The sequence below is a fragment of the Cladophialophora immunda genome, assembly GCF_000835495.1.
Source record: "Cladophialophora immunda strain CBS 83496 unplaced genomic scaffold supercont1.4, whole genome shotgun sequence".
NCBI lineage: Eukaryota > Fungi > Ascomycota > Eurotiomycetes > Chaetothyriales > Herpotrichiellaceae > Cladophialophora > Cladophialophora immunda.
In genome coordinates, this window is record NW_015622544.1 from 2,186,001 (window position 1) to 2,206,921 (window position 20,921).

Consider the following 20,921-nt stretch of genomic DNA (forward strand, 5'->3'; position numbering starts at 1 on the left):
GAACGAAAATGGCCCATTCTAGTCTGTCTTGGTTACATACTATATCCAGCCGTTCGTCTGTTGCGGGCAGTCATGAAAGAAGAACCACTACGGTCGAATTAACTGCTTGGACCCTCGATGCTGTGACCGCAGCCGCAGTTGTGACACCCTCTACCAGCCCAGAAAATGTCCCCAGCCATCGAAATCCCAGTCCTATCGAATGGAACAAATGGGATCAAGCAACAACATCATATTCCTAATCAGGGTCTGAAGATCATCGTCGTCGGCGGAGGCATTGGAGGACTCACTGCAGCCATTGCGCTGCGCAACCAAGGTCATCATGTCGACGTCTATGAACAGTCCAAGTTTGCCAACGAGGTCGGCGCCGCGATCCACATGACGCCCAATGCGATGGGAGCCTTGAAATACATTGGGATAGATCCAAGAGACGCAGGCGCTGTCAGACTGGAGTTGGTGCGTTCGGTTTTCCGTCTATTCAAGCAATGATCTTGTCATCATTTCAACTGACCGCAAAGGCTAAAGTCGAGGTTCCTGTCTTCTCAAAACGAAGCCTTTCGCGTTACGCCCAACAATGATAGCAATAGATGGCAGGATGTAGGTTGACACAGCTCTGGTTGAAAGGGTTTGTGTTTTGCTAACCAATCCCTCAGGCATGGGTTCTGGCGCATCGAGCTCACCTGCACAGCCAACTGAAGGCGAAGGCGGCTGCCATCGAAGGACCCGGAGAGCCAGTTCAACTCATCACATCGGCGCGGGTCGAGACAGCTGACGCCCAGACAGCCACAATCACTCTCTCAGATGGCTCTCAACGCACCGCAGATGTATTGATAGGCGCAGATGGAGTCCACTCCAAGACACGGTCGGCATTATGTCTCCACACCAAGGTGTCGCCTCCGTTCAAAGGCAAACACAATGCCTTTCGATTTACCATGCCGCGTAAACTCGGCCTGGCGGACCCAGACACAGAGAAACTGGTCAACATCAACGGGGCCATGGACCTGTGGTATTCGGAGGATAGGAAGATTGTGCTCTACTCGACCTCATACAACGAGATATTGAACTTCGTCTGCATCCACCCTGCCGAACTGTCCGAGAGCTCCGATGACTATCAGACCGCCGCCTCGGTTGAGAGACTGCTGGATGTTTACGCAGACTTCCATCCCAGCTTGGTGAAGCTGTTGAGTAAGGTCGACCCTGCCGAGCTCAAAGTGTACCGGCTGTATGACATGCCGACGCTTTCGACCTACGTATCGGGTCGGTTGGCTGTCATCGGCGACGCCGCTCATCCGTTCACGCCTCATTTGGCTCAAGGAGGCGCAATGGCGATCGAAGATGGTATTTCACTCGGCATCATGCTTGACAAAGACGTCACTCCTCAAGAAGTCCCGGAGCGTCTGCAACTGTACAACCAAGCCCGACACCACCGGTCATCGACGATCCAAGAGTACAGCCGATTGGTTGGAGGCGATGGAATTGATACTAATAGCGACGGAAAAGTGCACCAATTGAAAGGTACACTCATTCTCCCGCCCTGTCTCTACTCATGGGCCGGACTGACCCAATGTGATAGTCCACGAGTACATCGAATATGGATTCAGCCACAACGAAGTCCACGCGTCATCACAGATCCTCCAAGACTACAAATGGAAGAAACTCGGCCCTGGGCTGCGATGGCGACAACCGACCGTATTTGGCCCTCTGCCTGGACCACGTCAGGCGTTGGATGGCGCCACATACCGCTCGACTTTGGGCCAGACGCTTCTCACCAAAGCGACTTTCAAGTTCAAGACTAGTGCCACACTCCTTCGCACCCTGTTCCCCAACTCCCACTACAGTTTCATACTGTCCGACAGCGTAGCATATGCTTCGTTCTCGATCGAGTCGTTCCACAACCTCGCCTGGCTGAGCGGCCACGGTTACGACCTCCTGGCATTATACATCTACGGTGTCCAGTACGAGGACACACAGGGACGGCGGAGGAAAGGCACATACTGTCCCATCATGTTCGAGAACATGGCCGACCCCATCATCACGGGCCGCGACGAACTCGGCTTCGGCAAAGTATTTTCTGACCTGGACATTCGTCGCACCAACACCACCTTTGAGGCAGTCCTGTCATGGAAGGGAGCACAGTGGGGGCACTTCAAGCTGAATGAGCTCAGGCCAGAAACGGTCGAGGAGACGATTGGCCAGCCTAATGGTGACGGCGGCGGTGACGGCGGCGAGGGCAGACTTCTTCACAAGTACATTCCCACGACGGGCGGGAAGGGGAAGCCGGACGCCGACTACGACGTGCTCGTGCTTGACGAACCAGGAGCGTCGACTCTGCAATCCAAGTTTGTGTCTGCAACGAAAAACGTCGATTTCAAGATCGAAAGCCTGGGTGCCCAGAAGTTGCCGACGCTGCATCCTTTCGTTGACCGCCTTGCTGAAATTCCCGTCTTCGAGGTCGTCGAGGCCACGGTCAACGAGTACCGCGGCGTGTCGGATTGTTCGGTGGCAGAGAGACTGAATTGAGATGGAGACTGATACACACTGATATTGCTAGTTGAGGTTATGCGCCATTTTTCGGTTGGGAAGGTAGTCACTGCTAAGCTCGTTTTGCGGTATTGCTCCCATCCACCCTTGTCATCAGGATCGTAGATTCGTATGGCCTGGGCCAGGATCGTCCGCCAGATCCAACTCGCTGTTTTATAAAACTACTGTTCCGGTGATTTTTTTTTGATGCTGCAATTGCTCATTCATGCATCATCATCAAACAGAGATAGGCGAGTCTCCCCGACTATTTTGGAAGATCACATCCTATTCGAAATCTTCTGAGTTGGGTTTCTGTGCACGGACGACTGCAAATGAGGGTTGGGTGCGTTCTTATTCGCTCATTGTCACGGTTGACAGACCTTTATCTACTATAGTGCCTAATAATTCGCCACTACTGGCGAGATATTCCGTCTTTTCGCCGTTAAGGCAGGGAATCGAGGCACTATCCTGACACTCATGTTGTGTGGGTTGACGAGGAAACCGAAGAACTGACATACCCAAAAGTCCCCCCAAAAACATGCCTTTGTACATCGTTAGCATGAGCAGAGAAGGTGGATGGGGTCGAGTAGCAAGTTTTCTAGTGTATTCGCCGACTACTTTTATCTCTCAGTGTTTTCATTGCATTTGGCCCAAAATGGGTCTCCACAAAATCGCCCTCGTTCTTGTCTCTCCATTGCAGCCTTCCTGCTACCGAGAGCCTGATGTTGTGAGGTACTAACTCAAATCGTCTGGTCCCTGATTGTCGTCTTAAATGCCCTGCTGGGGGTGACGCGCCTTGAAAATGACGGGGAGGTGGCTAGGTTTCATGAACCACATGGTCGTCCAAGTCAACTCGAACGTCGGGTCCGCGAGTTCCATGTCGAAGTGGCGAAACAGTTCCACCAGCGTCTTGTTCAGCTCGAGAATGCTGATGTGTCGTCCGGAGCAAATTCTCGAGCCTTGACCGAACTGAAATACACACAGAATGGGGACGTTAGTTGTCGACAGTAATATACTCGGTTAAATGAGGTGGAGACAGCTGGAGGAGTATCGAGACGAGAAAAAACTGACCTGGAGCATGTACTTGTTCATCAGCCTCTCGTCTCGCTCGAACCATCGCTCTGGCCGGAACAGATCTGCGTCGGGCCCGAAGATGCTTTGGTCGCGATGCAACACATATGGGTTCATGCCGATCCGTGTCTATGTGTTCCGGGCCGCCGTCTCTGATTAGTATCACGTTTTATATACACGAGACACTGAGAAAACTTACGCCGGCGGGCAGAAACTTCCCTGCGATCGTGCAGCCGCCCTCCGGGACGTGCCGGGGCAGGATAAAAGCCACCGAGGGATGGACGCGCATTCCTTCCTTGATCACGGCCTGGAGATACGGCAAAGGCTGGGTTTCGCGCAGTTTGGCCGACCGGGACAGTGTCTTGTTCTTCTCGGCTTCGTCAATCTCGTCTTTCAGCCGCTTGTATGCTCCGGGGTTTTTGAGGAGATGGTATAGAGTGCCTGTCAGGGCGATACCGGTGGTGTCTGAGCCGGCTCCACTAGAACCAAGGGGAAAAAAAATATATGGTAAGTGGATCGAATCAGCGACAACGCGCGGTTTGGCATTTTGGCCGACTTACATCACCATGGTACAGGTGCGGAAGAGCTGGTCCATACTGAACCCGACCGGGTCCTTCTCGTGAGACTTGAGAAATCGAGAGAGCAGGTCTCTTCGGTCTGTCGACCTGCCTTGTCTTTCCTTGACCTCGCGGACCGCCATCTAACGACACTGTCAGTAGTGGAGTAGACCGGTGGGATGACGAGCTGACGTTGATCAGTTCTCCGGTTGGCGGAGACACAAAGAGCTTCAGCAATGGATTGCCCAAAAGCAACCAGTGGTAAGTAAAGGCTTGACCGACCACCGAGGTATACCATAAGATGGTATCGATGAGCTTGGTCGAGTCGTCGACGTCTTTGGCATACTTCATAAACCCGAAGCGCTTGGACAAGGTCAATTCACCGATCACGTCGAAAGCGTACCACTGGAACCATTGCGCCATGTTCATCGGGATACCTTTGGTGCCTAGCTCTTGGATGCGAGTGACCAAGTACTCGACGGAGCTATCGACGTATTGCTCGAGCTCGACGATCGAGGTCATGGCGAAGGCTGCCGACGTATGTCGCGAGAGTTTGTTGTGCAGGGCATTATCAAGCACCGAAAACTGATGGATGCCGTACACATCGGGGAAGCCGAATAACCTGTAGAAATCGGTCTGGGAAATGAGGATACGGTCATCACACAAACTCTCACTTTTTCGACGAAGCAGACAAAGGAAAGGAAGGCGATGGATACCTTGGGAAACTTGCTCGAGATGCTGTAAAGCAGCTCCACGGCTTTCGGGTCGTTGGTCGTCACCTCGTTGGGGCCTGTTCGAACAAGGGGACCTGGCCAGCCACCACTCAGAAAAGAAATGCTTGGTTTGTTCCCAGGAGACAGCTCCCACTAACCATATTTCCTATGCAGTTCCAGCTCGGTCCTCTCCGTGTGGCCCGCGAAGACCTCGTTGACCCTCCATGCTCGAGTGACGGATGCAAGCCAAGGGCCGGGGATCGAGGTCAAGCCATTGAAATACCGCCGCTTGATGGAACGAACAATGAAGAATACAAACACCGCGACTGGGAGGTATACCCAGTTCCCCCACGACAGCTGCTCAAGGAGCTTCGCGTTGAGGTTTGGACTGACGACTAGCATTATGCTGGATTCGGGTCAGGAGAATCTGTAGAATAGCAACGAATACCACCAGCAAGGCAATGGCTCTTATTGGGGTGTTGACATGTCCCAGCCTTATCATCATGGGCATTCCAGGGAAACCCCCGCAATCAGAGACGAACCACTCGCCCGGAGCACAGACGATACTCGAAGGTACCCCAGCCCGGATGGAGAGGTTTGTATTTTATGGAGTTGCGGAGGGAGGAGAGAATATCAGAGGAGAGATGAGTGGAATGTGGGGAGAAGAACTAACCATTCTATGCTCCTCTGATCTCAGATTTGGCATAGCCCCCTTAAGTAAACCTAGTAACGGGCCTTTTCTAGCTACCTGGGAGAACAAAGTCAGGTTCGATGTCTCGTGGCCTACGAGATATTGAGGTTGACTGCGCGGCATCAAGAGACGACTGTCTTTGGTTACAGCACTGAACCCATAACCAGGACTCTTCGCTGGAATATCTGCTCCCTCCACAAGCCAAGGTACCGGGTATCGAACAGTCAATCCTTCCTCCGCCATCTTTGTTGTGGACTGCCTGTGCCTCAGTCTATTCGTCGTCTTCATTAAAAAAAAAAGCGGTCAAGTTGTGCCAGTCGACGGCACTGCACATCCGAATCCGGAGGCATAATTGGCACAGTGTCTCGATTAGAACCCAAATGTCCTCGATCTCAAAATGCCGAGAATTCGAGTTGGTAACGTGCAAATTCCCGGCAGGGGGGAAGGGCTGAACGGCAGCCATAGGACCGACGGCGTGGATATTGGCTTATATCATGCCATTACTCACCTCACCCACCCCAGAAGATCCCGTACCCACAAGCAGCCGAAGAGTTCAAGGTTATGGGAGCCTGGCTCTGCGTTCAACTAAATACACAACACCCCGGATTCCCCGGGTGACTCTTGTCGGGGCACTGGTGGACGCTTCAACGAGGCTGAATTCCCCCACATACTCCGGGCAAACCTCACACATTCACCAGTGGTCAGGCCTGAACGACGGCACTTGGCGTACTCGGTGCTGCCTACTCCACCCTGGCAGTCTTTTGGTGCTCCTCAGGCTTTCCGGGGCGCAGGACACGAGACACGAGAGTCGAGAAAACTCCCGAGCCGTTCTTGCAATCGATCACATCCTTTTTTCGAGCGGAGAGGTGGAAGCGCCACTCTAGTCAGGTTTCGGTAAGTGAGTTGCCATGTCGAATGCGTGGAGAAGCTCCCGATGCTCCTGCTGGTGATTCAAGAAATAATGCTTGGTCGCACACACACGGAGGAGGAGCCTTGCTAGCTTCCCTCATCGTATCACTAACACCACTCTCACCATCATGATAGCATACACACTCTATCTGCCGGTCGTCCTGGTGGCATTGGTGGCCATCAGCTACCTCCACGTCGCTTTCAGGAAAGGGTTGAGAGAGATTCCAGGCCCGTTGCTGGCTCGATTCTCTTCCTTCTACCGCGTGGCGCTGGTCTACAATGGCGAAGCGCCCAAGCACTACCGCAACCTCCACGAGAAGTATGGACAGATCGTCCGCGTTGGGCCCAACGAAGTCTCGGTATCAGATCCTGACATGGTCCCCGTCATCTATGGCATTGGATCCAAGTTTCTCAAGGTATGGATAAGCCCTGGGGATGACGGAATTCGACAATAAATGACTACGATCCAGACATCTTTCTAAAACATAGCTGCTGTCTTCTACAATGGGCAGGTCATCGACAGCATGTTCTCGACCCGAGACCCCGAGTACCACAAGAACCTGAAACGACCCGTGGCCCAGCTCTTCTCCATGACCAACATGAAGAACTACGAGCCGTACGCCGACGAATGTACGGGCTTGTTCATCGACGCCATGTGCGCGGTCGAAGGTCAGGTGCTCGACCTGGGCGTGTGGCTGCAGTATTATGCTTTTGACGTGATCGCCTATATCACGTTCCAGCGCAGATTCCGTTTCCTGGACGAACGCCGCGACGTCGACAATATGATCAGTGATCTCGATGCCGTCCAGGGATATCTCAAGCTGATCGGCCAGATCCCATGGGCACATCCTTATCTCCTGGGCAACCGGATTTTGGTCGGGTTGGCCAAGATGCTAGCGACAGTTCCAGATCCCCTGTATTCTTTCCTCAAGGTGTGTGCTTTGTCGTGCTTTCTGTGTGCATGCTTGGGTTTCCGTCCTGTGCCATTTTGTTGCTGCCGCTGCTGTTTCCGATGGACGAGCTCCACGAAGGCTGAAACCTCGAGGTCAAGATCACCGAAGACGAAATCCACCGCTACGACCACGAGGGCAGAACATCTCAAGGCCAACGAACCGACTTCCTGGCCCAAATCCGACAGAAGACTGAAAAGGACGGGAAGATCACTCAGACGGACATGGTGAATCATCTGTCGAACAACATGTAAGTCTCTGGTCGAGGCGTCTTTTTACTCGGTAGTCATGAATCTTGTCCTCTTCTGACATACAAACCTGCCACGCAGTATCGCAGGATCCGACACCACGGCGATCTCGCTCCGAGCCATCTTCTACAACCTGATGAAACATCCACAGGTGTACCAGAAACTGCAGGCGGAAATTGACGAGGCGGACCGAGAAGGCAAACTGTCTCCCTACGTCACATACGAAGAATGTCTGCGTCTGCCGTATCTGTAGGTAGCACCCCATTCGCCTTGGATGGATCCGTCGGCTCATGTCTTGCTTCCAGACAAGCCGTGATGAAGGAAGCAATGCGCGTCCACCCTGGCGTCGGGCTGCCTCTCGAACGATACGTGCCTGCTGAAGGGGCGACGATCTGCGGCGTCTTCTTACCCGGCGGCACCAACGTGTTCATATCTGCCCCTGTTCTGCACTCGGACAAGAGAGTGTTCGGGCCAGATGCAGACCTATACCGACCCGAGAGGTGGATTGAGTCGTCTGAAGAGCAGCTGAAGGTGATGGAACGGAGCTTCCTGGCGGTAAGTCCTGTATCTGTGTTCTCTGTTTCTCCTTCTATTCTTCCTCCGTTCTTCTTCCTGGTCTTTCATATTCTCCCCCAAACAGTCCCTTCTTCCCCTTCCGTCATATCCCTCACCACCCACACTTCGATTCCAACAGGACTGACTGATAGCCTTTGTCGTACAGTTCGGCCACGGAGTCCGCACGTGCATAGGCAAGAACATTTCGATTCTGGAGATGGGCAAATTCGTCCCCCAGATCCTGCGGCATCTGGACGTGCAATGGGCGGGCGACAAGCCCGAGTGGGACACGCACTGCAATTTCTTCTGGAAGCAGACCAACATGCCCGTCGTGTTCAAGGTTCGCGAGAAGAGGTGAGGGAGTAGCGCCGGCGACGACGTTGAGACGAGGCGGAAGAACCGGAAAAATGAAACACCACATGTAGTTGCGTTCCTCGCTACAGGGCCTCAAGTTGCAATCATGACGCTTAAACCCATGAAACTATCCTAGACATGACCTGTTTGTCACCTCTGTACCCTGCGTGGCCGTAATTCGGTATGTATGCATACCTTTTCAACGGCCGAGACACATTCTCAGGTTTTGGGACCTCTGCAGCTCGGACCCTTCATGGGTGCTACGATGGATCACAACCATTGCTTTTTGATCTTGTGGCAATCAACTTGATTAGCTCGGCTCTGAACCTCCCCTTTTCCCTTCGTTGGGCATTTTGACTCCCTCCGCCCTCCATTTCTGTGGGCGTCCTCCACTCTATCTCGTTCATATGCGTGCTTGGCCTCCAACTTCACGCGTCCCCGTCCGGCTTCTTAGGCGAGATGAGGATCTTGATATGCCGGTCTCTGTTGCGGATCAGCTCGCCAAAGCCCTTTTCCACCACTTGGTCAACCGAGATCCGAGCCGTCACCATCTCTTCGATGCCGACGAGCTTGTCTGTCTCAGCGTGTCAGTCGTCAAGACGGGACGACTGTGGCGAGAAGACATACCTTGGGCGAACAGGTCGATGGTCCTTTGAAAGTCCTCGTCGCTGTAGATCATGCAGTTCCGAATGGTGATTTGCTTGGACAGCATGAGGAAGACAGGGATGCTCATCTGCGATCTGGTCAGTGTCCAACCCGTCCGTCCGTCAACGAGGGATTCGTTTGCGTCCTCGCTTCTGGAAACTTACGGGTTCGTCAAACATGGCCAGGTTCAAATACGTCCCCATGGTCTTCAGGGCTTGCATGCCCGTCGGCACCGCGGCGTTGGATCCGGCACAGTCGAAGACGATATCGACCCCGACCCCGTTGGTGACCTCGGAGCACTTGGCCACGACGTCTTGCGTGCGCGGATCCAGCGTCCAGTCCGCAAGTCTGGACACTTGGTTTCTGCGCACCTGCGCCGGCTCCGACACGACCACAGTCCGCACGCCGACCGCCTTCAGCATCGACACCATGCAATAGCCCAGGGGCCCGCCGCCGAGGACCAAGGCGTGCGACCGCGCCCAATCGGCGTCGCGGATCTCGGCTGCTCGCACCGCGTGGACCGCGACCGCGAACGGCTCAATCAACGCCGCGAACTCCAGCGACACGCTCGCCGGGAGCAGATGCACGTTGCGCTCGCTGACCGACACTTGCTCCGCGAAGCCGCCGTGCGTGTTGTACCCGTACCCGCCTTGGGCTTTGCAACAGTAGGAGTGGCCCGCGTTGCAGTCTATACACCGCCTACACGGCCGGCGGGGGTCGATCATGACCTTGTCGCCTGGTCGGAACCGCGAGCCCGGGTTGGCGGCACGCACTCTGCCGCAGAACTCGTGTCCGAGCGATATCGCCATCGGCCCTGGAGTGTCGGGTTTCGTCAGAGCGCCGAAGAGCTCCGGCCCTGGCAGAGACGGATGTGTCGATTAGCCAACCCTGTTCTCTACTTCTCTTCGTTCATCAGAAACTATATCATGCTGGAACCCAAACCTTTCTCCCACAGATGAAGATCCGAGCCACAGATCCCACACCACTCGACGTCGACAAGCACCCGGCCTGCCTCCAGCGACGGCGAAGGCCTGTCTTCCACCGTGATATCCTTGGCTCCTCGATAGATGGCGGCGCGCATTTTTGGGGGGAAAACAAAACCAAACCCGACAAAAGGTCCCTAAGCAGGATTCGGTTGCCGTTGTCGTTGAACGCAGGGCTGCTGCTTGAGGAACACGGTCTCAGCCCAGTCACCTCACCCTCTCAGCATCTGTGCTTTGCTTAGGGCTGATCTCTTCTTCTTCCGAACATCAGTTCTTGTTGCTCTTTTCTCGCACATCCGACCCAGGTAACCTGTTTCGCGAATTTGGCCAAGCCCGTGCCTCGGATACGGGAGTGAATCGCGGAGGTTTCTCCCCACCCCGGACAATTCTTCTGGTGTTTTTCCCCATCACGAGCGGTAATCTGCTGATATGAATCAAGATGCTGGGGAGCCAGTTGGGTCTGTGGAGGATGACAGCACCAGAGAACTCGGCCAGAATACCCCATGCGTACATGGCCGGATGGCCAGAAGTCTGCCGGCTACGAGAATATACCATTGGAGGCAATTCTAGGAGAAAATTATTCTCGAGCAGAAACAGGCCTGAATCTATGCACACTGGAAGCTGATAAGATATTGCATACCTGTGGCTACCATTGTCTCTCTTTTCCCCTCCTGGATTAAGCTATTACATTCTCCCCCTCGAAACATTGATACAGACATCTTATGCAAAGGAATCTGGGCAACCCCTTCGGAGAAGCTGCTCCCTTGGAGCTCCTAGACGACAACAAGACGCTCGGGGTTTGGGTGGCACAAAAAGCAAAGATATGGATGTTGATTGTCCGGTGTTCTTCCGAGGCGAAGCTGGGTATGAGGAGGCCCGAACCAAGACAGTGTGGAACGGCCTCAAGCCTGACCGGTATCCGGAGGTCATTGTGCAAGCGGGCAGCGAACAAGACGTGGTGCGCACCGTCCAGTACGCCGCTGCCCATGGCATGAAGATTGGGATTCGGTCGGGTGGCCACTCGTGGTCGTCGTCGTTCCTGAGGCAGGATGGTCTCCTTCTGGACCTCTCCGCGCTCAACGAGGCCTCGGTCGATCCGGAGACGCGCACCGCAGTCGCCGGACCAGGATGCTTCGGGGGCGCGCTCAACAAACAGGCCGCCGCGTTCGGGTTGATGTTTCCTGGCGGGCACTGCCCGACGGTCGGGCTCGGCGGCTACCTTTTGCAGGGCGGCCTGGGCTGGAATTCGAGATTGACGGGTCTGGGTTGCGAAAATGTGTTGGGGGTCGACGTCGTGACCGCCCAAGGGGAGATTGTGCACGCCGACGCCGTCTCCCACCCAGATCTATACTGGGCGGCGAGAGGATCCGGACATGGTTTTTTTGCTGTCGTGACACGCTTCTATCTCCAGCTTCATCCGCTCCCAGGAGCCATGATGCACAGCCGCTTCTTCTTCCCGATCGTCACGCTGGACCGGCTGTTGATCCAGATCGAGGATCTCCAGGACTCCTTCCCCCGCGACCTCGAGGTCTCACTCTTCATCGGCCACGACCAGGAGGGCGTGCCGGGGCTGACCATCTTGCTTCGTTTGGATTGTCTCGCCGCAACCACCGCCGATGCGCGGAGCAAGCTGCAAGCGTTTCACGATGTGGCTATCGTCAAGGAAGCGGTCCAGAGTTTCCTGTTCGAGCCGATCGACTTGGCCACTCTGGTCGAGAGCATTGGTGACATCCTCGAGCTGAGCGGACACCGGTACAAGGTGGACAACGTATGGATGGCCGCCCCTATCCGGTCAGTGCTGCCGGGCATCCACAGGATGGTGCGGGAACTTGCCCCGGCGCCCTCGCATCTCTACCTCCTGTATTGGGGTCGGGACGAGACCAACAATCGCCTGCCTGACATGGCTTTCTCGCTCGAGGCAAAGGTATACATCAGCTACTTTGCCATCTACTGCGATTCGTCCCAAGACGAGGCCTACAGCCATCTAGTCAGCTCTTGCATGGACTCGATAGCCCCCCAAGCCCTGGGCACGCAGCTGGGCGATGAAAACCTGGCCGTCAGGCCCTCGAGGTTCATGACCCTGGAGGCATATCTTCGTCTGGAGAAGATTCGCCAGAAATACGACCCCCACGCGCGCTTCCATGGCTTCATGGGCATTCCAGAAGAGTTCAAGGCACCTCAGGCGCTTCTGTAAGCTGAAATCAGCCACTCAGTTGGAAACAAGGCAGTTGTAGTGAGACGGGAGGTTGCATCCACCGGGAATCTCCAAAGACGTATGTAAAGACACTGTCACCCAATATATGATATGCGGAGCCTGCATCGCCCGCTGCGTAACCAATCCCATTATTCTTTTTGGTAGTCTGATGTCTGTTCGCCCACGAGGGCAACCTGAACGAAGAGCCATCGCTTGGAGTACGCATGCTCACAAATGGAACACGGGGTAATGCTTAGAAGGATTAATGCAAAACAGTCATCCTGAAGCACGGAATAACCCCCCTCCATCCCGTCCATGGCTTCTCTATTACTTGGATTACATATCACCGACGATGTCGCAGTCAAGGATACGTTGGTCGATTCTCGGAACATTCCGATTCCCCCGCCTCACTTTTTGGCCCCCAGGAAACCGGTCCAAAAGGGGCAACGGCGTACTTCCGCATCGAGGTTTCTGATTGCCAAGTCAAGGGCCTCGAAGGCGCTTCGTGCGATGAGACGCAATGTCATCCGGCATTCTCTATTTCGCCCGTGGCCCCGGGTCTCACTTGTTGCCTCTACAGGGTTGATGGGAAGCTCATAAAGAGAGAGCTTCAGCCCTCGTCGTTTCTGCTTGTACTTGGTGCTGGTGCTTCTTGTTGCTACGGGCTATACGGACTTTGATGTGAAATTGGAGCTCGCGAAGCATGGCGACCGCAAATGGTAGGACGACTTCCCCGGACGACTTGACGATTGAGAACTTGACACCCCATGTCATCAAACTCGGGTCCAACATCAGCGACGAGCGGGTGAAGTTCGTCGTCGCAAAGCTGATCCAGTACTCGCACGACTTCGTCCGGGACACGAAACTGACCACCGCCGAGTGGGAGGCGGCATGGCAATACCTTACCGAGGTTTGTATAGACCACACTCCGTGCTCTCCATCCACCCCCAGATGCAAGGTCGACTGAGTATTGTCTTCGCAGGTAGGGCAATTTTGCACCCCAGACCGACAGGAAATGATCCTCCTCTCGGATGTCCTGGGTATATCGGCTCTGGTCGACGCGATCAACAATCCCACTGCTCCGCGGGCCACCGAGTCGTCGGTTCTCGGACCCTTCCACAACGAAGCCCACGAGTTCGAGAATGGCCAATCCATCGCATCCAAGGGAGCTATCGGAGAGCCCATGCTCATCCGTGGCACGGTCTCTGACACCGACAGGAATCCGCTCTCCGGTGCCTTGGTGGATGTGTGGGAAACGAACGGAAATGGCTTTTACGACATGCAGGATCCCGAAAAGGACGAACCAGACTGTCGGGGCATCTTCCACACGGACGAAGCAGGCAGGTTTGCCCTGGTCGGCGTCAGGGCGGTCGATTATCCGATTCCGTACGATGGGCCAGTGGGTGTTCTGCTCCGACTGCTGAACAGATCGAATGTGCGGCCGGCTCACGTGGTATGTCTTTTCACTTAACTCCTGCAACTGTACCAAGGTGATGCTGACGCCACTTGTCACGCGAAAGCATTTTGTGCTGCAGCACCCAGAGTGCGTCCGACTTACCACGGCATTGTACTCCAATGATAGCAAGAATGTGGCGCTGGACCCGGTCTTTGGGGTGAAAAAGAGTCTCATCAAGCAGTTTGGATGGTCGGAAGATGGTAAGCTGGCGAAGCAGTTTGGGATTGAGATGCTGGAACGAGTCGACGCGCAGGGTAAGAAAACGACCGGGTTCTGGACATTGGACCATGATTTTGTTCTGGTGAGAAAACCGAAACTTTGACGAGAGTTATCGACGCATCAAGATCACAGAGCTTTTCGTTGGCTGGAGAGACGATATGAATTTCAAAATCTTGGACAAAAGTTGAACATCTCAAGGCCATTCTGTCTCCTCGATGACATAAACGAGCTTCTCACCGCTGACCTTCCCTTCTCTCATTTGTTGCATTCCATTGGTGACACCGCGGAGGCCGCCACGCTCTATGCGCTGCGGATGCGGCGTCCACTTTCCTTCACGCCAAAGCCTTTCGGCGACTCGAGCAAAGGAGGAACCAAAGACCAAATGGTCTGGGTGTGCTTCGAAGAGTTCTCCTTCATAGATGAAAGGCTCGCCCGAAAGGCTGTAGCCGAGGAAGGACTCCGATCGGACGTTCGGATGGGGGCAGTCCACGTCTAGGACATTGCAATACACTCCCCCCGCATCGCCGAATGCCTCTGCACAGATCTTCGCTGTCTCTTGGGTGGCGACCGTGTCGAAAACGGTCTCCAATTTGCCATTTGTGACGGCCTTGATCTGTCCGCCGACATTGAGATCATGCTGGAGACAATGAGCCCTTGTCAAAGGGGGACATGGCAGGAACAGGGAGAATATGGCCGTCCGACTTACGTAGTCATATGCCTGGCACGCACCCAGGGCCTTGACCATCTCAAAATGCTTTGGAGAGCAGGTGGTTACGACGTCCAGGCCCGAACTGGAGAAGCTAAGTGAGTGGCGACGCCCAAATCCTTAGCGGCGTCAAAAGTACTCACAGGTGTGCGAACTGAATAGCGAGTGTTCCGGTTGCCGTGCTTCCTCCGTAAATGAGAATCACACCGGCCTCGGCATCCTTGCCTTCTCCGGGAAGAGGAAGTTGCAGGATCTTGTATAGCCCAAAGCCCACGGTCGCCACTCCGACGCCGACGGTACACGCCGCTTCAAAGGTCACTCCTTCAGGTATGTGCATTTGCAGATGGCCTTTGACGGCGATATACCTTGCAAAAGCGCCATTCTGCGGGTTGAAGTCATTGGCTGCGGAATGGTGTCAGCCCACACAGGACGAAATGGATGGATCGTGGATGCACCTCCGTGGCCAAAGCCAGCCACACGGTCGCCCCTTTGGAACCGGTCCTTCACGGCCTCTCCCACCTCTTCGACGATCCCAGAGTAGTCACATCCCACAATAGTTCCGTCATTTCCGACGGCGTCCAGACTGGTCCAGTCGGTGGGGTTGAGCGCGATTGCTACAGTTCGAACCAAGATGTAGTCGGCTTCCAACTTGGGGACCGGAATGGGCTTTAGAACAGCGCACCCCGTCCCTTCCCTGATCAGACCAAAGTTGCGCAGCGATGTAGACATCTTTCAGTGCAGGGGCTTCCTTGAATGCGGTTTGGAGGGCAGAGTGGTTCTGGATTGAGGGACAACAGCATTATGTATCCCACGCACCTGGACGTCTGTGAACTCCACCGGTTTGCATTCTTCAGATTAGTGGCCTGTCTTGATGATTTGCAGCATCTTCAGACAGAAGTTGAAGCCTTGCTTAGCTCATGGTTTCAGAAAGGCGCTGGACATTGGTGATATTTTCAACGAGAGATGTTCGATTTCGAGAAATTCTGGCTTTGTCATTCAGCGAAGTTGACCCGGATCCGACCATCACGACGGAGATGAACGGCATGGGAAAAGTCCTTACGAATAGCCTGGAAGCTGGCCGTCTAACAGAAGCGAGACCCTTTTCAGGGAGCCTCGCCTTTCATCCCGGTCTATGGCTGCCCAGAGCCTATTCACCAACCACATCAAGGCACTTATGATGCTGACGCATCTTCCTTTAGGCTATGGGCACTTCGACAGCCTCAATCTGACCTCAATAGTATGGAGAGGACAAACTCTAGGAGGCGTAAAGCTGGAGGTGTGAAACCAGATGACCCTCATGATGCTGTCGCTTCAGCGCCCACAGTGTCGACGAATACAGCCAAGGAGCGATCTCCGACGACTCTCGAGGCACCGTCTCGGGAGTTCAAGACGGCTAGATTATTCTCTGGCCTGTTGCTCTTTCTTCTCGTGTCGGCATTACTTCTCGATCAACTAGGCGGCGGTTCATGGTTGCTTAAAAGAATCCAAAATCCGCTCCGGGAGCATGGCATGCAGCACCAAACACAGACCGCTGGCGATATCGCAACAAAACTTCACCCCGATGCCCATATTGGCCGCCCACCAACAACGCTGACCTTCGATTGGGAGGTCACCAAGAGTTACCGATACCCAGACGGCGTTCGCAAAGAAGTATATCTCATCAACGGCCAATTTCCAGGCGAGACAATTGAGGCTCGCTCAGGCGATCGAATCATGGTCAATGTCAGCAATCTTCTGAGGGATGAGGGTCTGGCCATCCATTGGCATGGCTTGAGAATGGAGGGTGCAAACGACATGGACGGCGCTGTGGGCTTGACCCAGGACCCAATCCCAAGTGGGGCGAGCTACTTGTACAATTACACCATTGGGGAGGAAGAATTCGGCACCTTCTGGTACCATGGCCACGAAAAGACACAGCGGGACGACGGTCTGTATGGCGGTCTTGTGATCCATCGACCACTCACTCAGCTTAGCGAGAAAGACACATATCATTATGACGAAGAAATTCTGCTGCTGGTAGGTGATTGGTATCATCGGCCAAGCACTGAAGTACTCCGGTGGTACATGAACTCTCGATCCTTTGGGAATGAGCCAGTGCCCGACTCTCTGGTCATTAACGGCAAGGGACGTTTTTCTTGTGACATGGCGGTGCCTGCAAGGCCTTTGGACTGCATCCCGTCGAACGAAAGGGGCGATCTCCCTGTCCTACACATTGAAAACGACAAGCGCTATCGCCTTCGCCTGGTCAATACGGGCTCCTTGACTGGTTTCTCGATGAGGATGGATAACGCCAGCTTCTCCCCTTTTCAGGTCGACGGCGGTCACGACATCACGATGACCGAGGTTCAAGGCATGGGGATCCTCTACCCTGGAGAGAGAGTGGATGTAATCCTGCAGACAGGGGTATCCGACAGTCACCGTTATCTTGAAATCGAAATGGACGATGAGAACTTCAAGTACCCAAACCCGGCCCTCGATCCACTACAGAAGTTTCCTGTCGAGACAGAGTCCGAGTCTACTCAACAGAGACAAGTCCTTCAACCAGAGCTCCAGTACTACAACCTCCAGGCCGCCCTGCCGAGCCACAGCCTTCCCATTGCGTGGGCAGATGAGTCGTTGAAGTTTGTCATTTACACGACGACACTCAAATTGGCAAGGCACCACAACATCCCGATGGGATTTATCAATCACACCAGTTGGTCGCCCCAATCGCCACCTTTGCTTTCCCTGGCTCGAGAACGATATGATTCGAACCAACTTTCGCCTCACATCCCATTAGCCAAGGACGGTGCTGCCGGCTGGGTGGAAATCGTCATCAACAATCTTGACGATGGTGGCCATCCATTCCATCTGCATGGCTACTCCTTCTACGTCGTCTCCGTGTTCCCTCCTCCAATTCCATGGAGCAGTGATAAGCCGCCATTCACCGCAGGAGGCACTGGTATGTACAATTATGATCCGTTCAGCAGCCTGCCGTCAGAGTCACCTGCTGGTCTGTACAATTTGGAGAACCCAGTGATGAAGGACACGGTCTTCGTTCCCCAAAGAGGCTACGTCGTAATCAGGTTCCGAGCCGACAACAAGGGTACCTGGATGATGCATTGTCATGTCGGATGGCACTTGGGGAGTGGGATGGCTATGAGCTGGGAGATTAGTTGATATGCCCGGTGCTTAGCCTTGTCTCGGCCAGCTCAACGACATGCAAGACGCATCTCTAGTCGGTTTCGGCATCGACCATTAAGTCGACCTCGACCTCCTTGATTCCACTCCTACGCAGGAAATACCCTGACGATGCACCGGCACATACTTAACGCAGGCAAGGACGCGCACGCTGGATGTATTCCCCCATTGGTTATCATCTGAAAGGATTCGAGTCGGCTTCCTGTTGCTGCAAACCGGCCGGATGAAGCTTGCTGCGTCGATGTCCGCTTGGTTGGACAAGCGAATGAAGCTCGGCGCCGCCACAACGTGTTTGCAAATCTGGCAATTTAGACACCAGCGAATCTGCATATCTTGCCTAGAGCCAATTCTGGTTCCACGACAATTTTCCCTATCGTCACATTGTGCGCTTTCCACCTCAATCCAGCTGCTCGGTAAGGTGATTTCGGCATGAAGCCCGCAGCCTCGTCTCTGGCTCATGTCGTGCCGCCAGCGGCAGTCGACAGCACCACGTGCATGGGAGGGATACGCGTGCTTGCCAATTCACGCCCATTGATAGGTAGTCACAGCTCCGACCATGGAAAGGAACGAGGTATTGGGCGGAATAGCCCATCCAGTGGACAAGACTGGAATGAACCGCTATATAGTATCTCTTCCCGTTCGTCGCAAAATGGGCTTGAGTGGACCGTCGACAACTACAACAGCCATCATGCGATTGTCATCCAGCCTGTACGTTGTGCTTGCCACTGGCATCCTCGGAAGCGGGGTGTACGCAGACTCCCTCGCAAGCATCGACCATGTTGTTCTATTCATGCAGGAGAATCGAGCCTTTGATCATGTACGGAAAAACCATTGATCGACAAGAATTTTGCTCATACCACAGCAGTACTTTGGCACCATGGCAGGGGTTCGAGGCTTCTCAGACCCCAACGTTCAAATCAACCCTGACGGAAAGTCTGTGTGGTATCAGTAAGTACAACGACGTCAACGGCCATGAGCTTTACCTGAGACAGATCTAGGAAACTGAACAAGACCATAACCACAAAGGCCGACTACTTACTCCCTTTCTACCTCAACGAACTGGGCGGCCACTGGTTGAATGCTACGCAGTGCATGGACGCAGGATCTAATGGGTACGAGGAGAATCACCTGGCCTACAATTTTGGCCTCAACGATCATTGGGCTCTCAATGTGAGTTTTCGATAGCTAGATTCCGCTGCAGATATGTCTTCACCCATTTCGCCTTTGCCGATCCCTTTTACTGACACAAACCCCCTAACAACAGAATACACCGTGGAGTTGGGGATACTACAAGCGGAATGACCTTCCTGTCCAGTTCGCCCTCGCCGAAGGTTGGACGATCGGTGACATGTACCAAGAGAGCGTGATAGCCTCAACCAACCCGAATCGTGTGACTTGGGTCAGTGGCTCCATAGCGGTCCCCGGGTCGCCCCAGACGGCCAATGAAGGCGGTGTATACATCGACAACAACGAAGTGCCCGGCTGTGAAGCACCGGGTTTGAACTGTTATCCGCTCTCCTGGACCACGACACCTGAGATCTACCAGAAAGCCGGTGTTACGTGGCAAGTCTATCAGGACCTCGACAACTTCGACGACAACCCTCTTGCATGGTTCAAACAATACCAGACCGCCAAGAATGGTACTGTCCTCCATAAACGTGGAATGTCGTACCTTGGCCTCGAGGATTTCTACGAACATGCTGCTAACGGTACCCTGCCAATGATCTCCTACATCATCGGCCCTACTGAACTCTCGGAGCATCCTCCATATTCCCCCCACGACGGAGCATGGCTCCAACAGCAAGTGGTCAACGCTGTCACCCAGGGTAAAAGCTGGAACAGCACGGCTTTGATTATCAGCTACGACGAGACTGGTGGCTGGGGCGACCACGTTTCTCCTTACCACGCACCCAATGGAACGGCAGGCGAGTGGTTCGAAGACCCGTACGACATGTTCGGTTACACGTTCTCGGGACCTGGTTTCCGTCTCCCGTTCTACATCATCTCACCATGGACTCGCGGCGGGAATGTCTTCACCGAGAAATGCGACCACAACTCCCAGATCATGTTCCTGGAAAAGTGGCTGGCGGCGAAAGGTTATAACAACGTGGTGACGAACCAGATGCCCGCGTGGCGTCGTGCTCATATGTCCGACTTGACGGCGGCATTCGACTTCAGCAGCCCCAACACTTCCATCCCCGCGATCCCCCTGGCAAAAGTGCCACACAAGGATAGCAAGGGCGTCTGGGACGGCTCATCCTACTGCGAAGCGCAATACGCGGTCCAGCGCCCACCTGTCCCTTACGGCAACCAAACCGAAGAGACATCTCTGGTTTCCGAAAAGGGGTTCAAGGCGGTGCGTGGGTATCTCACCGAGGGTCGCTACCTGACCTTTGAGTCGTCCGGCTTCGCGCTTTCTAACCCCGGTGGCCAAAGCACACATTTCAATGCCTCCCAAGCAACGGCGTCTCATTCGACATTGGCTCAACGTTGGGTGATTCACGAGACGGCCACAGACAGTCGGCTGTACACCATCAGTAGCGCAGTGGATGGGCAGTACATGGGCGCGAACATGGAGCTGGTCAACAAGACCATGGCAATGGTGCACAGTATCCCTTACCTCGGAGGCGGGGATGGATACAACTTGGTGAACAGCCATGGAGAGTTCATGGCGGTTGACGCTTCTGGAAAACTGTCGATGGGCTCGTCTGCACATTCGTTTGCGATTTACAGCGTCACCTAGCATGGCATCTCAGGCGAAGGATCTCAGGTTGACAGATATGCCAATTCCCACAAGATTCTCTAATGGCAACGTCCCTCCTCGGCTTGACTCCGTGTACTTGACGCGGGGTCGAACAGTCTCTGTCACTCCACGCCGAACAGTAGAGAACCCTTCCACATATCACAGGGCCTTTTGAGCGCCGTCCCGCCGTTCTATCACGTCTCTAGTCCTAGAACAAGCTGGAGCGACTC

General features: G+C 54.3%; 6 protein-coding genes across 6 annotated transcripts; 4 read left to right on the forward strand and 2 right to left on the reverse strand.

The window, feature by feature from the left end:
* Nucleotides 1-6,586: 6,586 nt before the first annotated feature.
* On the forward strand, nt 6,587-8,667 carry PV07_07152 (uncharacterized protein; the record flags this gene model as incomplete). The annotated part of the gene is made up of 6 exons (XM_016394211.1): nt 6,587-6,874; nt 6,971-7,390; nt 7,510-7,658; nt 7,738-7,905; nt 7,962-8,211; nt 8,378-8,667. The coding sequence occupies 6 exons, from the start codon at nt 6,587-6,589 to the stop codon at nt 8,567-8,569; spliced, it is 1,467 nt and encodes a 488-aa protein (XP_016247630.1). The 3' UTR covers nt 8,570-8,667.
* Nucleotides 8,668-8,993: 326 nt separating this feature from the next.
* On the reverse strand, nt 8,994-10,291 carry PV07_07153 (chlorophyll synthesis pathway protein BchC; the record flags this gene model as incomplete). The annotated part of the gene is made up of 4 exons (XM_016394212.1): nt 8,994-9,139; nt 9,193-9,298; nt 9,375-10,066; nt 10,153-10,291. The coding sequence occupies 4 exons, from the start codon at nt 10,289-10,291 to the stop codon at nt 8,994-8,996; spliced, it is 1,083 nt and encodes a 360-aa protein (XP_016247631.1).
* A 3,912-nt stretch (nt 10,292-14,203) lies between these two features.
* PV07_07154 (uncharacterized protein) lies at nt 14,204-15,713 on the reverse strand. The gene is made up of 4 exons (XM_016394213.1): nt 15,224-15,713; nt 14,912-15,170; nt 14,769-14,853; nt 14,204-14,699 (listed from the first exon to the last, which is right to left on the reverse strand). The coding sequence occupies exons 1-4, from the start codon at nt 15,495-15,497 to the stop codon at nt 14,256-14,258; spliced, it is 1,062 nt and encodes a 353-aa protein (XP_016247632.1). The 5' UTR covers nt 15,498-15,713; the 3' UTR covers nt 14,204-14,255.
* A 294-nt stretch (nt 15,714-16,007) lies between these two features.
* On the forward strand, nt 16,008-18,356 carry PV07_07155 (uncharacterized protein; the record flags this gene model as incomplete). The annotated part of the gene is made up of 1 exon (XM_016394214.1): nt 16,008-18,356. The coding sequence occupies one exon, from the start codon at nt 16,008-16,010 to the stop codon at nt 17,925-17,927; it is 1,920 nt and encodes a 639-aa protein (XP_016247633.1). The 3' UTR covers nt 17,928-18,356.
* On the forward strand, nt 18,334-18,789 carry PV07_07156 (uncharacterized protein). Its single transcript, XM_016394215.1, has one exon. The coding sequence runs from the start codon at nt 18,378-18,380 to the stop codon at nt 18,759-18,761; it is 384 nt and encodes a 127-aa protein (XP_016247634.1). The 5' UTR covers nt 18,334-18,377; the 3' UTR covers nt 18,762-18,789.
* Nucleotides 18,790-18,808: 19 nt separating this feature from the next.
* PV07_07157 (uncharacterized protein) lies at nt 18,809-20,691 on the forward strand (the record flags this gene model as incomplete). Its single annotated transcript, XM_016394216.1, has 3 exons — nt 18,809-18,896; nt 18,947-19,118; nt 19,213-20,691. The coding sequence occupies exons 1-3, from the start codon at nt 18,826-18,828 to the stop codon at nt 20,689-20,691; spliced, it is 1,722 nt and encodes a 573-aa protein (XP_016247635.1). The 5' UTR covers nt 18,809-18,825.
* Nucleotides 20,692-20,921: the final 230 nt, after the last annotated feature.

What these genes read in the sequence shown, in the direction of transcription:
- PV07_07154 (XM_016394213.1), bottom strand. Translation starts at nt 15,497, where the DNA reads ATGTCTACATCGCTGCGCAACTTTGGTCTGATCAGGGAAGGGACGGGG. An exon ending in GCTATTCAGTTCGCACACCT is followed by an intron (nt 14,854 to 14,911) that starts GTGAGTACTTTT and finishes TAGCTTCTCCAG; the next exon opens with TTCGGGCCTGGACGTCGTAA. An exon ending in CGTGCCAGGCATATGACTAC is followed by an intron (nt 14,700 to 14,768) that starts GTAAGTCGGACG and finishes CATTGTCTCCAG; the next exon opens with CATGATCTCAATGTCGGCGG.
- PV07_07156 (XM_016394215.1), top strand. Translation starts at nt 18,378, where the DNA reads ATGAAGCCCGCAGCCTCGTCTCTGGCTCATGTCGTGCCGCCAGCGGCA.